Here is a 16,094-nt window from a genome sequence, read left to right on the forward strand (position 1 = left end):
ACACACGCAAAGCGCACCCACCAAGCAACACCCACCGAGCCAGTGGTAAAAGCTTTTGAATCCTACCACTGATCCCCAACTTCCGGTCTGTAGAACGGTACCTGGCATGCTAGAAACTGGGCCACGCAAAAGCGAAGCCTCATCTGTGGGATGCTGGCAGCATGCGAAACCACGTCCCCTCCAGTCCACGGAAAAACCTCTTTCCGTGGAGCCTATCCCTGGTGCGCAAAAGGTTGGGGGTCACTGACACAGAGTAAAGAAAGATGAGTGGGAACTATGCTTCTGTCACTTAAGTAACTTTTAATGCACAATGAGATTTTTTTCAGATGCTAGTCTATGCAGCAAGTAACTACAGCTAATGCACACATAGATTGAAAAAAACCATCTTGCCCTCATCCCATTCAGTTTAGCATTATGAACCGCTTTGCCTACCTCCATCCTGTATAACTATGGAATGCACAGTGGCATCCACATTCAGACGGAAGAGGTCTCCTTTTTGGATTACAATTCTCTTTCCTCTATCATGTCCTGGATTCCAGTTTTTAAGGCGAGGATTTTGATCTGGACAGTTCTCTGTAATATAATGGGATAATAATTACAATTAAAGTACTTCAGTATTCAGGAAATTAATATAGCGGTGATAATAACTCACACCACCTATTTTTAAATCAAAGTAAAATGTCCACAATTGAAAACAAATTCATATTGATCCTATGGATATTTTAACGTTATAATCTATTAATTTTTGAATATTCCACAAAAGTTTATCTGGTAAGGAAGGTGCCCTTTGTCACAACTTATGTACTGAAATCCAACTAACATTCTACATCAGTCCTCCAGATATATTGAACTAAATTCTCAATCATCAACAGTTGCCATAGCCACCGATAGATGTGACCACTATCATTAAAAGTAGCTGAAGTTCTGACGACAAGGATCATAGTCAACAAGAAGGGAAGGTGCTGATTGGAGAAAGTCTTACTGAAGTAGGTATTGGACCCAATGCTTTCTTTCCAGAATAAATTCTAGTAATTTAGGACCCCTCTAATTTAGGGAAGAAAATATTAAGAGATCCTCTCTTGCTTTTTCACCAGCAAATAAAACAATGATTTCATGATCCTAATAAACGAGGCAGGACACTTGTGCTGAATTTTACCAGGGAGCTAGCTTGCAAAAAAGACTGGAACAGGGGAATAAATTAAGTACTTTCTAAAAGATGCCATTAGTTTTTTCCTTTTTCTCCTCCTCTTTGTTGCTTTCTTTAACTCTCTTCCTTTACTTTGGGGCATGTTAACTGAAGCAATGTGAGGAGAGGTCACTAGGTTGGTTCTTTAAAACACAGGGAGACTCTTCCCTCTCTCGCCCACCTTTCTATTAAATCTATTAATCCAAAAGATAATGTGCATGTTATGTGTTTCAAATGTTTAAAATACAACTTAACCTAAGTTGTGCACATAAGAAAATTTACCTAGTTGGAAACAAAGACAGGTTCCTCCTAGCCCAGTAAAGAACCACACACGGGTTTACCCTCTTTTCCATCACCCTGGCATTGTCTGGGTTTGTAAAAAAATAAAAAATCAGATCATAGGGCTGGAAGGGATTTTGGAGGTCTTCTAATCCAATCCCTTGTTCAAGGCAGGGGTCCATATACCATCCTGGTCAAATATTTGTCTAGTCTATTTTTGAAAATCTCCGGGGATGGAGCGCCCAGAACCCAAGAGGAAAGTTGTTCAATTGATTGGTTGCTCTCATTATCGGAAAATTTTCCCTAGCTTGTATCTCTCTTTGACATTACTTCTTGCCCTGCTTGCTGATTCCCTAATAAGTCAATCCCCTCTTCTTTGTGACAGCCCCTCAAAGACATGAAAGACAGTTATCATGTCCCGTCCCCCCACAAACCCTTCTCATTGATAGGCTAGTCATAACTAGATCCCTGAAGTGTTGCAATTACTGGCAGAATGGAACATTATAGAAGGAATTGTTAGCTGCTGTGCTGCTAGGGCCAGGAAAGAGTCTCCACCTGGAAAACACACACAAATCCTTTCCTGGTAGACTGCCTGTATTTGCATTGCTTAGTAGCAGGCAAAACAAAGGAATCTCTACTAATCATGAGTACATCCTTACTCAGCAATGTACTGTAACTCTTTCTTTTGCAGTTAAAATATGAAAGGATATGAAAAACCTCAAATGAATCTTTGCAGCAAACTGTAACAAGGATTGCATCCACTATACACAAGTGCAAAATACAGACATCATCATCACACCCTGTTTTTTCATTTTTAAATGCACCCCAACGTTTAATTAAAAAAAAAAAGGCTGAAGAGCCATCACATGGAGCCTCGGTGGCGCAGTGGTTAGAGTGCAGTACTGCAAGCTACTCCCACTGCAATTTGGCAGTTCAAATCTTGCCAGGCTCAAGATTGACTCAGCCTTCCATCCTTCTGAGGTGGGTAAAATGAGGACCCAAATTGTTGGGGGCAATATGCTGACTCTGTAAACTGCTTAGAGAGGGCTGTAAAGCACTATAAAGCGGTATGTAAGTGTAAGTGCTATTGCTATATAATTTATAAATATTTATCAAACTAGCCGGTTATTTCTTTTACTTTTTCAAATATACTCAATTAAAAAAACACAACCACTCAGAATGGGTTTTTCAAGCAGTCAACCAAACCAAGGCAACCCATCAGCATAGAAAACTTTGTTAAAAGATATGTCAATGGCTTGTTAAGTTTTGGGGTAGGTTGCAAGGAATTGATGCACTTTAGTCATGCTGATCAGAGTACATTTGAGCTTTCAAGATTGCATTTGAAAATGCAAAAGCATTTCATTTGTACAGGCATGTTAAATCTCAGCATCAATATTTTAAAATGATGTTTTTTTAAAATCAAAGTTGACTGAGCAAGGCCACAGTGGCTTGGTTTCCATGTAATACAAAGCATGGTAGGTGATCAATCTTCAAACATAGTAAATACAGAGTTTACATGTTAAGCTAACCCTCAAACCAAACACTGTGGTTTACCCAGAATGTGGAGGCCTCTCTATAGCAGCTATGCAGTCCTGAAGAGAGAGAGGAATCATAGACAGCTGCACATTGCACTCCCACACTTCCAAAGAGCTCCTACACTGCCTGACAGATAAGATTAGTTTGAAATTAACAACCTTTACATTTCAAATGTATGTGAATAGGTGTATGCATATTTATATACCTGTGTGTATGGATACTAACACTGTGTGTATTAACATTAAAAAAAACCCTGAATATCAGAGTCATTCCTACACTGGAGATATCCAATGACATTTGGCCTTTATGAAAAAAAAGTCAGGTACAAAACACATCAAGTGCAGGTTACAGAAGCATGGAAATTAAATTGAACTTACATTATAATCTAATTAACATTAATTGTATTAAATATAATTTATCTTACCAATTATTTAAAGACATAATTTGGCCACAACTTTTAGTGGCTGTCTTGAATTACAGACTCTTTAAGCGGCTTTGAAAAAATGGTGAAGCTTGTATTTCTTGCGCTTTTGTGGCAAATGTGATGTACTATACTATACAGTATAAAATGCAGTTTTGTACTTCAGAGAGACATTTATGTGATGATGAGACTGCATCAAATATATTTTCAGAAAAAAGACCAAAAGCCAACTTCAGAACTATATGTACACTAACACTAACCGACTCTTGTACCACCTACAATATCTTGTGTGATTTTTCATATATCAAAGAAATGAGACTAAAGTAGAGTCATCATTAAAAATTGCTATTTTCCAAATTAAGAATAATTATTTGGGCTTTATCATAGATAAAACCACTGCACTTAAAATCTGTATAATTTTCTTATGTAACAGCAGCATAGAGGGTCCCCCCCCCCAATCAGTAGCAATATTCAATAAAGAGCTCAACTTACTGAAACTTACCATCAGGAGCATACTTTGATGCTATGCCCAAAATAATTCCAAGTGCAATAAAAAATGAAAAGCTAGAAATGGCAAAGCAAATAAATGTATTTTTGTGCCTATTCTTCCTGCTTGCATCTGCTTGACATCGTTGTTGGTCTCCTGAAGAGGCTACTGTGGCACGAGCTTCCTGTCTTGCACAGGAAAATTTGGCTGAAGCTTGATTATTTGGAGGTGGTGGAGGACGAAGTGGGGCAACTCTTCCTGGGACATAACCAGATTTATAGCTGCTTCCATTCTGTGCCTGAAGGAAGGAAGGAGAACCTCCTCTGGGACCAACGGTGTGCATGTTATACAATCACTAGAACAAGAATAAAAAGGATTATTCCAGCAGCCCCAAACTTAATACACAGATGAAAGAATGGATAAATGAATGATTTTTAAAAGAAAAAAATTAAAATTACTTGCAATGAAAGGAGGCCCATCTTTTGCATAATATACCAAAAAACAACAACAAAAACCACCATGAAAAGTTTTCCAATTTAAGCTGAGCTTGACTACAATTTATTTTTACACAGGTGAAGCAAATAAACCTGCTTGGAAATTTCACCAACATTTAAAGGACTTCAATCACTATATTCAATAATGTAAGATGACATTGCACGGCTGTCAAACTCCCGGCCTGTGGGCCAGATGTATCATGTGCTGGCCACGCCCACACCCAGTTTAGTGAATGGGGGGAAAATGTATCACATGGCCTTGACGTAGCAGCCTTGAGTTTTGACAGCCCCTCCATGATTGGGATATGCTGTCAGGTCATTGTAGACTTTTTAATCTAGGCACACAAAAATAATTCAACAAATATTCAATTATGCTCAAAATTGGAATAATTAAACATGCTTATAAAATTGGGTTTGGGATATGAGAAAAGATTATCATAGATATGGATTATGATTGTGTGTATGTGTATAAAGGTATGGCAGTCGTTTTAGTCAGTGAAGATCAGAACAGAAGTCTAGTAAATGAAATTACAAATTTTATATGTAAATTTTCTTTCACTTGCACTGCTAATCTAAGAAGGCATCTGTGGTCCACCTCATGAATAGTTATCAGAATATGTAAATTATTTGCCTACATCAACCAGTTTACTGAATATTTTTCTTGAAGACAAAAAAATCTTCCCCACGTCTGTAAAATAGTGATGAATAGCCTGAGAATGGAACAAATATGAGCATGGAACAAACATCATATTATAAACTATTTTCTGGCTATCGTCATAAAAAATAAGATTCTAATTATCTTATTGGTATCAACAGTGTACATTTTTGAGATATGCTAATCATATACGACAATGTGACTTAAAATATTGGTATTCTTTCACTCTTGATAACATCAGCCTTAATGAAGGTTTTAAAAGTAAAGTAAAGCAGATAAACTTGAAAGTGTAAAATAAATCTTTTATACTGGCACACCATGAAAGAAGTAAATAGCTCCCTTGGATTTTATCTGATCTTAAATGTTCAGGTTCATCTGCAAATCTACTAGACCAATCTTGTCCTAGCTTGTACTTTCTAGATGTGTTGGTCTTTTCATTTTACTAATCTGCATCAGCAAATGGTAGGCAACAGGAAGGGAAAGCCAGATTCACTTAATGACATGATTAACTTAAGAACTGCAGTGATTCACTTAACAACCCTGGCAAAAAGGTTGTAAATTGAGTGTGACTCACTTAACAACTGCCTTGCTTTGCAACAGAAATTCTGGCTCCAATTGTGCTCATAAGTTGAAGACTACCCATAATCAATACTGTAAGAGGAACAGAACTTTCTTCTTTTCCAATGACAATCTTTGTTCAGACAGCATCCGCTAGCTGTAAATGTTTAAAGCACTTGTATTAAAAATACATTGTTTCAAGAATTAAGGAGCCCTATTAAATTTTAATTAATCAATTAAACTTTGTAGCCTATTTCGATAATTAAATTCTATGTTGAGCCATATGCCGAGTGCAAATAAAGATACTTTTTAAACTAGCCTTTGGCTATGGTCTTAATTATGCCTTCACCCATAGCGTTTGTACTAATTAGCTTTATATTGTCATAGTTAATGCCAGCATAATACACTATCACTACAAAACCCATTTCTACATCGTTACTGCCAGTATTATATTTATAATTGACTGAGCATGCTATTAAAACTAGATAGGAGCTAATATCTAATGCTTGAACTCCCACATGAGACAAACATCTCCAAGGCTGTAAGAATAAGTTTTCCTTTTGTCTAATTTCATTACACTGAGTATTCTTACTTAGTTTTGGCTAGGAACTCACAAAACAAAGGTTTTCCATTTTGTTTCAGCAAGAACGTGCAGGCCAGAAGTAACCCACACACCATCTTGGCATATGTAAGGAATGTAGTACTTTTCATTAAAGAATTCAAGATGTATTAACAGGCTTTAAAAAGATTTAGCTTTTTGATTCATGAGAACTACCCTGTTTCTCCAACAATACGGCCACCCCCAATAGGAAGTCCCAGCATGTTTTATAGGCATGAAATGAAATTAAGCCCCTCCCCCAAATTAAGGCCTATATTAAAACATGCAAAATGGGGGAATGGTGGGAGCTTGCCGTTAGGAAGTACTTTTGTTGCACACCCGGATATGGTGCTGCCTGCATTGACCCCGATACGAAGTGCCCCAACGCCGAGGTCAACATCCAAGCTGTCGCTGCCCGCCCGCCCGAAGATGCAAGGGAAAATTAAGTCACCCCTGAAAAGACAACCTAGCCATTTTTTCGGGGCTCAAAAAAAAAAGAAAAAAGACCCGGCCTTATTATATGAGAAACACGGTATCACATGAAATTATTAACATGCAACTTTGTCTGTTGGATACAATTCTGTATTTCATACAGTTGAGTTCTGTGCATATATACATACAGTCTAATAGAATTTTGAACAGTTCTGTCCTTGGCCATCTCTTGCTTTTCCCAAAAGGATGCTAGAAATTCATTTGTTTTGGCCATCTTCCACTTTTCCCAAAACCAAGAGTGTAGGCCAGCTAACATTGAGCAAGAGCTTGTTTGGAGGCACTCTGTTTGGGGATCTTCAAAGTGCTCCCATTGCTCCATAGCCATTCTTTCCTGGAAAGCAGGGGGCAGAGCTGAGGGAATAATGCTGCCAATTTTGGCCGTGTGACAATAAGTCATTGAGGGGACCAATCTGTGGACCACATCCCATTTGCCAGTCTTGAACAGGATAATATCATCTTCAATAGATGGACTGACTACAATACAGAAAACAAGTGTGTGTGTGTCTGTGTGTGTATTATGCCCATAAATAGCAGTTTTTCTCCTCTTTCTCTGGAATACCTCCTAATACAACAAAATATTGTTTTGCTTGTTTCAATGTTGAGTTCCTTTCCTAGAGATATTTGAGAGAAATTACTTAGTCCAGTCTAGGATCAGCCTAGAATTCTTCTGATGTTGCTTATAACTTCCATCAACTGCCCTGTGTACAGACAATTATCAATGGCTAGTGGAATTATCATTGTCTATACCAGGTGTTACCAATCAGCATGCCTGGCTGGGGAATTCTAGAAGTTGAAGTCCACATGTCTTAAAATTGCCAGGATTGAGCTACATAGGTGAAAGACAGTTCCACATCAGCAACAGCAGCTTAAAGAGGATTTCCTTAACATAAAGTACCCCTCCCCCCTCCAATTCGTGTCAAAAGCACAAACAGAAGTTTACTACCTACTTCCATTCAATGCAATGGTTGGTATTTAAGTTACAACCATCAAGGCCAGAAGTTGATCCTCCATGACTTGAGGTAGACCCCTTTTAAAAACACCTAAGCTGGTGAAATTAATTGTGACAGATTTAAAAGAAGGATTTTCTATGATTTACCTTGAATCTCATACTTTGTTTCAATAGATGATACCAAGATTTAACATTGCGAGAAGACCATTCTTTCCATACCATATCTGTTTTCCATCTCAAGTAAAAGCTGCCAATTCCAGTCTACGTATTTTAATTTTCTAATAATTTTGGTTGCCAATTTCAGCACTCTTCTCAAATTTGCAATATCCTTCTTGAGTTCAGTGACCAAGCATATACACAGAATTTTAAGGTTTTATAAACCAGCATTATTCAATTAGCCCAATTAGGTGGGGACACTTAACTGACCCTTCCAACAAGTACAAAAACCTGACCTGATTATCTTTGGATGAAAAACCAACAAGAGTTTAAGTTTCAGTTCAAGTTTCAAACTTTAAGTTTAAAAGACATGTCTAGTCTCCCTATACTGGGAAAGGCAGAAGGAAAAAAGAAGGATCAGTTTCAACAATGAAGATCTGAAAAGTCAGATTAGAGCCACACATCATCATGGAGAAAATCTAAATGCTTTCAAGAGCTGATACAGGCTTGATGGCACATAATCAACCAGTGGCCACAGCTGCCTGAAGTAAGCCACTGGTAAGGAATGTGGAAGCTGCAAACCACAAAAAGCTAACTGAGGTGGAGAATGTCTAAAGAAAAGAAAAGGAAGTGAAGAAATGGGTTCATGTTTCTGTTCCACTTTAAAAAAAAAAGTGAATTCTGAAATATTTTCTCCCCAGCTAAGCAGTAGGAGCAGCTGCTTTGAAGAAGCTAGCCACCAACCACCAAAGAGAAAATGGGGTGAAAAGGCTGCAGTAGGGCACTCAAAAGAGAGATGGGACGACAGTTGAGGGGTTAGCTTAACAAAACAGTCCTGGGAGTGAGGTAAAGGTAGTCCTCGTCTTATGACAATTGAACCCAACATTTCGGTTAAGTAAGACATTTTAAAGTGAATTTTGCCTCATTTTATGACCTTTCTTGCTTCAGTTGTTAAGTGAACCATAAATGTTAAATAACCCAGTTAAGTGAATCTGGCAATGACTTTTGCTTGTCATATGACCACAAAAGGGGATCACATGATCATGGGACACACAGGAACCAGTTGCCAAGCATATGAATTTTGATCACATGATCATGGTGATATAGGGAAAGATCGTAACTGTGAAAAACGATCCTAAGTCACTTTTTTCCCTGGTGCCATTGTAACTGAACGGTCACTAACTGAGTCCTTAAGTGGAGGACTATCTGTGCCGTTCCCGGCTCTCGCTTGCTACAACAGGCATATTTTGGCTTTCAGCGAAAAGGGAGGGAGAAGGTGGCCCCATTATTTGGGGCTGGAGCAACTTTTTTTCTTTGCTTCCTTCGGAGTTTGCAAGGAGGCTGGGGCAGCTGCTCTGCATTTGAAAGAAAACTCGCGGGATACCGAGCAGGCGCCTCTGTAGCCGAGGAGGGAGAAAGGCGAGAGGCAGGCAGCGACCGAAGAACAACAACAAAAAAAAGGCACCAGAGAAAAGATCCCGGGTAAGACAGAAAGAGCCGGAGGGGGAAGGAGGCAGAGCGGGAAGTCCAGTTGGTGGGTGGGTGGGGGGAAGGGAGCCCTGAAGCGCTCGCCAGGAATGCGGGAGCGCGGCTCCTTCCCAAAAGATCCCGGAGGGAAAGCGCCTGCCTGCTAGAAGGAGAAAGACGGCACTTACCGGAGCCTCGAGGACGGCAGGAGGAGGAGGAGGAGGAGACGGCGGGAAGGAGCTCAGGGCGGAGGTGGCTGAGGCATGGTGTCCTCTCTCTCGTACACCGCAGCCGCTTCTCCCAATGGCACCGAACCCCCTTCACGCCCCGCTGGCGGCGAAACAGCCCTGCCCGACGCAGCGCCGCTCCGCCCAGTCGGCTCCAGGCGCCTCCTTCGCCCTCTCCTCACCGCCCCCAACAACATTTGCCCGCGTCTCCCCGGCGGGACTCTACCAGCCTTTCTTTTTTCCCCCCTCAGCTTGGCAGGGTGGAGCCTTCCGCGAGGTCCCACCCCGGCTGTTGGGGAAGGCGGGGGGGAGGAAGGAACAGAGAAAATCGGCGCCCGGGGAGGCTTCACGCCCCCTCTCCGACAGGGCCTGGGAAGGAACCGCCGTGGGTAGTGCGTGGAGATTATTTTGCGCGAGGGGGAATCGTGGTGGACTTCCACCTCACCCTGACCGCTCGAGTTTCCATCTCGGAAGCGCTCGGCGTATTTCGGTGGCATTGCAACGAACGCGAAGGATGCAAGGCCGATTCGGAACTCCTTCACCAAAGCAAAAGGCACAGCCGGCTTTTGCCCCGCCGCCCACGCGCGTTGTTGCTGCTGCTGCTGATTTGCCGGGCTTTTGAACTACGCAGACTCTTTTGCAGCCGCTTGTTGCTGAGGCGGTAGTGAGATTAAAGATCGGAAGACAACCGCGCTTCTAGCCAAACGACACCTGACGCCTTTCTGAGCAACGCCCAGGCACAATGGACGCCTTAAGTCCGCCTACAAATACCGCGGTCGGTTTTCTCGTCAATCCCCGAGTTACGGGACTCTCTTAGACTGGCAGCAGCCGGACGGGAGTGCAGCAGCTGACAATAAATTGAAATTAAACTGACCCCGTTGCCTGATTTAATCGGAAGCAAACACTTTCGCTGAATTTAATACTTGGCTTATATTTGCAAGCCAATGCGCTCACGGCTGTGGCTGTCGCCTTCCAGAGCTCTCGAGTATGCAAAAGAACTGCCTAATCTTGAATCTACTCCACATAGTTAACAAAAGACCTACCCGTCTTCCACTACTTTGTTTCTCTCCCCCCCGACCCGTAGCGAGCCTGTTTTGCAGAACATTTCCTCCCTTCCCGACCGAAGGGTTTATTCCTTGAACGCCACTCGCTCCTTTTGAGTTGTACATGAAGCAATCGGAGGTTGCGCAAGGAGCCAGGAACTGCTATTGTCCCTTCATCCTAACAGATGGAGGCGACTGCTAGTTGTGATGAAATTTTCGGTTAGTGCTGCAAGGTAGGCCACAGACGCGGGCCTTCCCTCCCACAACTGGGCTTGGGAAAACGGGAAGCTAACCCTGTCGTGCGTTTTTCCTGCCCTTTTTGCGGTTGCCCCTGGAAGCGCAGGGGCCCCTCAATCACCTCCAGTTTTCAAACGGAGGAACTGCTACCAAACGGAGGCGGTTTTCCTGAGTTTCTACAGAGAAACTGTTAACAAAGAACAGGTTCTGTTAGGATATTCACTTGGCAACTTCGCAGCCGCTACAGAATCCAGGACTTCTCTGTGTTTAGGGATATTCATGAAATCACTTTATTGCCTAACAATCCCAGCCTGCAATAGTGAATGGCGCCACAGGAATTAATGCAAGTTGTTAGCAAATCCATAATCAGGTTTTTAAGAGTTTTAAATCAAGGACTTCCAACTGCAAAAGTAAAATTACAACTGAATAGACCTGTGTTAGACTAATGTCCTATTCTATTGCTGATATTTTTTAGGAATGGCAACCACTCTATAAAAGATATTTTTCATTTATTTTCTGAGTTATTCCTTTATGAATTATTTAGTTAATAAAGATCAACTGCACATATTGCATACTTATTGTATAACAGCTCCATACACTTTGCCAGTATTATCCTTACATACTTAGTCTCTCTTGTAAACTGGTCATATAGTAGCCTCGTGTGAATGGAAGGCCCCATGTTAGCTCAATTCATGAGCCCCAAGGCACCCTTCTGTCCCTGCTGCCTAAGATGACTGGTTGCCAGTGGCTTACCAAACAGCATCAGTTGCTTTCCTATTGATAAGCATTATAAGGTAAAATCCCCATAAAGACTTTGAAAATTGTAAAATACAGCCTTTAGTGCAGGAGTGTCACACTCAAGGCCTGTGGACTGGATTTGATCTGTGATGTGATTGGATCCAGTCCATGGGGCTATCCTGAAAAATGTAAGGGGCTGACCTGCGTCGCTTCAGCCCAGTCTACCCACTCTACTACAGCTTGGTCTATCCGCATCACTTCGGCCCAGTCTACCCAATGTGAAGAGGAAACATCAGGCCAGCGTGGCTTCAGCCCCGTCTATCCAATGCGAAGAGGAAACATGTCAGCAGTTTGTGGAGTGACATCAAGCTGGCTACGCCCACCCACCCAGCCCTGTCCAGTAAGTGGCATCAAGCTGGCCATGCCCACCCAGTCAGCCCCCCCCCATCAACCACAGCCCTTATGTGTCCCTCAATGAAATTGAGTTTGACACCCCTCCCTGCTTTAGTGTAACAAAGCACTATTTGTGTATGCCTACTCTGGAGGAGAGAAAATAAATGACTTCTTGGAAACATGAAGTTGTATCCTTGACTTGATCAGTTGTTTTGATTAAAAACCACTATGTCAATTTACTTAGCTAATAATGTATTATACCTAAAGACCAGGAGTGGGCGAAGTTGGTGGATACCCATGCAGTACCTCAATAACAGAAATGAATAATAGGGGTTTTCTTCTCCTGTGGAACTTTACACAAGATCGAAGATGATTAAAAAATCCATTTATCCTTTGTCATTTGCTCAACATTTTCTTGTTTGTTCTTGATGATGTTCCACATTGACGCTGGGCAGAAAAACTATCAATAATCAGTATATATTTTCCAAAAATCTATTTTTCTTTGAAATGATATTCATAATAAATAATGTGAATTATTTAGCTTTATTATGTTAAATTTAGACAAATAGATGTATTGTTCTCCTTTAAACAAGCAGCAGTACAAAAGAGGTATTTTTCCTTAACAGCATATAAAAAATGTCAGTTCCAGTTTGAACTGGTCATAATAAATATTATGATAATACACTTATAGATACAACAAAACAAAGAGTTGTTCTTTAACAGTAAAATAAAAAAATGCATTAACCTATGGACAAGAATGCTGCATTTCAGACAACTGTGAGTCTAAAACATTTTAATATATTTCCACATTCAATGTATCATATAATAAGTACCCTTAAATCCTATATGATTTGTTTGTTAAATTAGAGCTATCAAATGTAAGTTAAAGATCTGAAGAAGCTTCTGGAATGAGAAGCGAAACGTCTTCAAAGAAAAAAGAAAGTCCAGTTGCCTCCTTCCTGAAAAAGCACCCTCGGGATAAGTTAGAAATCTGGCTCAGCAGGTAGTTAAGTACAGTTTGGTTCTACAAACAGTATTGTTCCTCTGAAAATATTTTTTAAAGGAAAATAAGGAAAAAATACATGAAGAAAAAAGAATACCAAGGGAAAGTCACAAGAATACAACTGTGAATGTTAGAAGCAGCCTCTGGGACAAAATTACTTTATAAAAAAATAGTCTGAATTCTCCGTTACCATAATAATATATATTCTGGTAATTGTGAAAATCAGACTGTATAAGTAGATTTAAATTGAAAGTACATTATAGAATAAAGTATTTTAATGCTTACCTCCTTGATGACAGCATGTATATATGAAAATGAGAATGCAGGGAGCTGAGGCAGCGTTTTACTGTAGTTTGTCTCTATAGAGTAGTCAACAATGGAGCAAATGATCCTCCTTGCTTTCAGAGAATAAATATCCAGGCTTGACACTGGTACAGGAAGAGCATTATCTCAGATTCTGTGTTCAGGATGTCATGCCAAGCTCTTATTTTTCTGACTTAGAAAAACAGGAATTGTCTCATGTGACACCCTGGTGTGAGCCAAATATTGTGATATTTCAACCATTAGAATCACAAGCATTTCATTGCTAATTTTACCTTTCAATGTTAAGTGACTTAACAGCATAATTTAATACATTCCTATTCAGAGTCCCACTGAGTTATATAGAGCTTATTCACATTCAGCACTGGTGACTTTAACCTAGTTTGGAAAATGAAACTTCTGCAAGAAAACCAAGCTCAAAGAGCACCAAGGACCTCCTCATTCAAGGGTAGGTCCATATGTGAAGTCCACTTTTCTTATAAATATCTTCTCCTTGTTGGAAGAATTATCCTTCTGGGTTCAGTTCCAAGTGGGGAAAAAGACACTGGAAACATGGAGGCTGTTTGGGAAGATGGTTTAATGGTGGACAAGACCACATGGCTTAGAGCTCCAAAGTGAAACAGATGATCACATGCTACAAGGTGAAAAGAGAAGATTAAGAAACAAGGCTGATATGCTGAGAGTGCCTGGGTTTTATAACCTTTGTTGGAATTTGAATTAGAGCTTGTATTCTGATTGGTTGTCAGACTCCCATGAGGCCATTGCAGGGGCAACTCTGTAGGCTGTCCTGAGTTCTAGGCTTGGTTGAGCCTTGCTGGATGATGAACTGAAAGGGCTTTTGGCAATTGCTATAGCTTTACCTGGAGAACTTTGTTATGTAAAGTATTCTGGCCCAGGCCTTAATGGCCCACCCATTAACAAAGATAGGGGTAAGCTTCTGCTTCTGAGTTTCTACTTTTTTAGGGGAAATATTCTGCCTTTTAAATATTTCCCAGGATATTTCATTTTTCTAGGAAAGGGGTGGGTGCTAACTTCCTACATCCCTTAATAATAGTGGAATTGCTATTAGTGTGGTCAGATAATCTCCCCAAGGGGAAGAGATAGAGAGATAATGGACTTTCTCTTCTATGGTATAAAGCAACAGTATGCTTTAAAATTATCTAAAGTCAATGTTGCTTCCAGTATAGGAAAATTACCGTTGTAGAAGACTTGATCTAAGTGAATGTTAAAGTAGCATGACAAGAAAAACCCATATTCTGAATTATTCTAGTTTCATAAACTCTTGTGTTACATAATTTACCACATTATCTTCATCATAGTTCCTAAGACATGGTATCACACTATAATATCCAGTAACTTCTGTTATAGAACATGGTAAAACATGTTTTTTTCCCCTTGGAATAGTCTTTGGATACAAGAAGTGTATTTTAGTCATATTCTTCTGTATTGCTTGCCCATATATTGTAAAACACAGCGATAAAATGCATCCGAGTAGCAGGAATCTCAAAGATGTGAATGACGTGGAAACATTCTTGACCCTTTCAGCTGAAAATAAATTCCTATGTATTTATAATTCCATTAATCCATGGATTCTAGAAAAACTTTTGCAACTATTTTTTAACTATCAATTGAAACATGGCAGAATAATCATTGGAAAGGCAGGATATCCTGTGCTAACCAGTGGCTAAAGGAAAAGGCACAAATTGCTTTTTAAATGAGATTTTCTTGGGGGGGAAAAGCCTATGATGTATTATTATTCAGAGTCCTTAAAGACCCTTTGCATACAATTAATACATATGGTTACCTATATTATAGAAAATGGATTTTAGAATACAAAGTTTTAGAAAGCAAGAAGCCAAATGCAAAATAATCTGTCTACAGATATGACATTTAATCCTTCAAAAAAGGATGTGGTTTGGAAGTAGAATCCTGTATTTTTATGGTACATAATATTGAACTTTAATAGGATCAGATAATATGGGAGAATGATCACTTCCTTAAAAGTTATGTGGAAAATTCAGTAAAGTATTTCAATTAAAACATGTAACTCTTTCTGACTAAACAAATTACACGAACCAGTCTCAAAGCATATATATTTAATTACTTCTTCTGTAACGTTCCTTGCCCTAAGTATAAAAATGAAAAATGATTGTTTGTGGCTGTAGTAGAATTTAGCATTTAAGGAACCTATTTTCTATTAAAATTTATTGTTGTAGTTTATCTATGCCACTCATGATTTAATAATAGTGTTATTTTCTGTATAGTCATTGTACCATTATGTGCCCTTTATTCTGTTGGGACACAACTGTCACTTAACTGAATGGACTACTGGAAACTTGTGCATCATTCTTATTAGCAAATGTTGCACAAAAACAGGAAGTACAGTGATCTGTTACTAATCTGGCATTTCATCATACTCATTCTGAAATACTGCTTCTGCAATCAACATCAACTGGAGTAAGAATCATCCACTTCAGTGTATGTATTACACAGGGTGCTATTTAGCATTCCCATTCAGAATGTTTGTCATTCAAAAACATGTTTGTGCAGAAACATTACAACACATAACATTAATATATGTGAAGTTGCTAGCTATTATCTAGGAAACCATACAAAGGCCAGATTCCACTAATGAGACTAAGAAAAACATATATAACTCCTTGAAAGGGAGGAAAGTTTTTTAATACCCATGAAAGTATGGTATTTTATTGGCTATTATTATTAGCCAAAAATCCTTTAACAATCCTAATCTAAACAATACAGGAAAATAATTTAGAAACAAGTAATACTTTAAGGAAAGAGCTGACATTTGTTTTTGTGAACAGTTGATATATGAGTACTTTTTGCCATTTGG

At 39.6% G+C, this 16,094-nt stretch overlaps 1 protein-coding gene across 2 annotated transcripts in view; it reads right to left on the reverse strand.

The window, feature by feature from the left end:
- The window catches only part of CEMIP2 (cell migration inducing hyaluronidase 2), a 65,496-nt gene extending 52,159 nt beyond the window's left edge, over window positions 1–13,337 (reverse strand). The window contains exons 1-3 of one of the 2 annotated variants that reach the window (XM_026675333.2): window positions 13,205–13,337; window positions 3,925–4,264; window positions 433–573 (exon numbers count right to left, since the gene is read on the reverse strand). In XM_026675333.2, the coding sequence (XP_026531118.2) occupies window positions 433–573; window positions 3,925–4,252 (469 nt within the window). In that variant the 5' untranslated portion in view covers window positions 4,253–4,264; window positions 13,205–13,337. Of the gene's footprint in view, window positions 1–432; window positions 574–3,924; window positions 4,265–9,466; window positions 9,761–13,204 lie in introns of those variants that run through there. The other variant, XM_026675325.2, reaches the window with a different exon arrangement.
- Between the last annotated feature and the right edge of the window lie 2,757 nt (window positions 13,338–16,094).

The sequence above is a fragment of the Notechis scutatus genome, chromosome 2, assembly GCF_049901735.1.
Source record: "Notechis scutatus isolate UNSWTSFEM ecotype Mainland chromosome 2, rNotScu1.2, whole genome shotgun sequence".
NCBI classification, from domain to species: Eukaryota; Metazoa; Chordata; class Lepidosauria; order Squamata; family Elapidae; genus Notechis; species Notechis scutatus.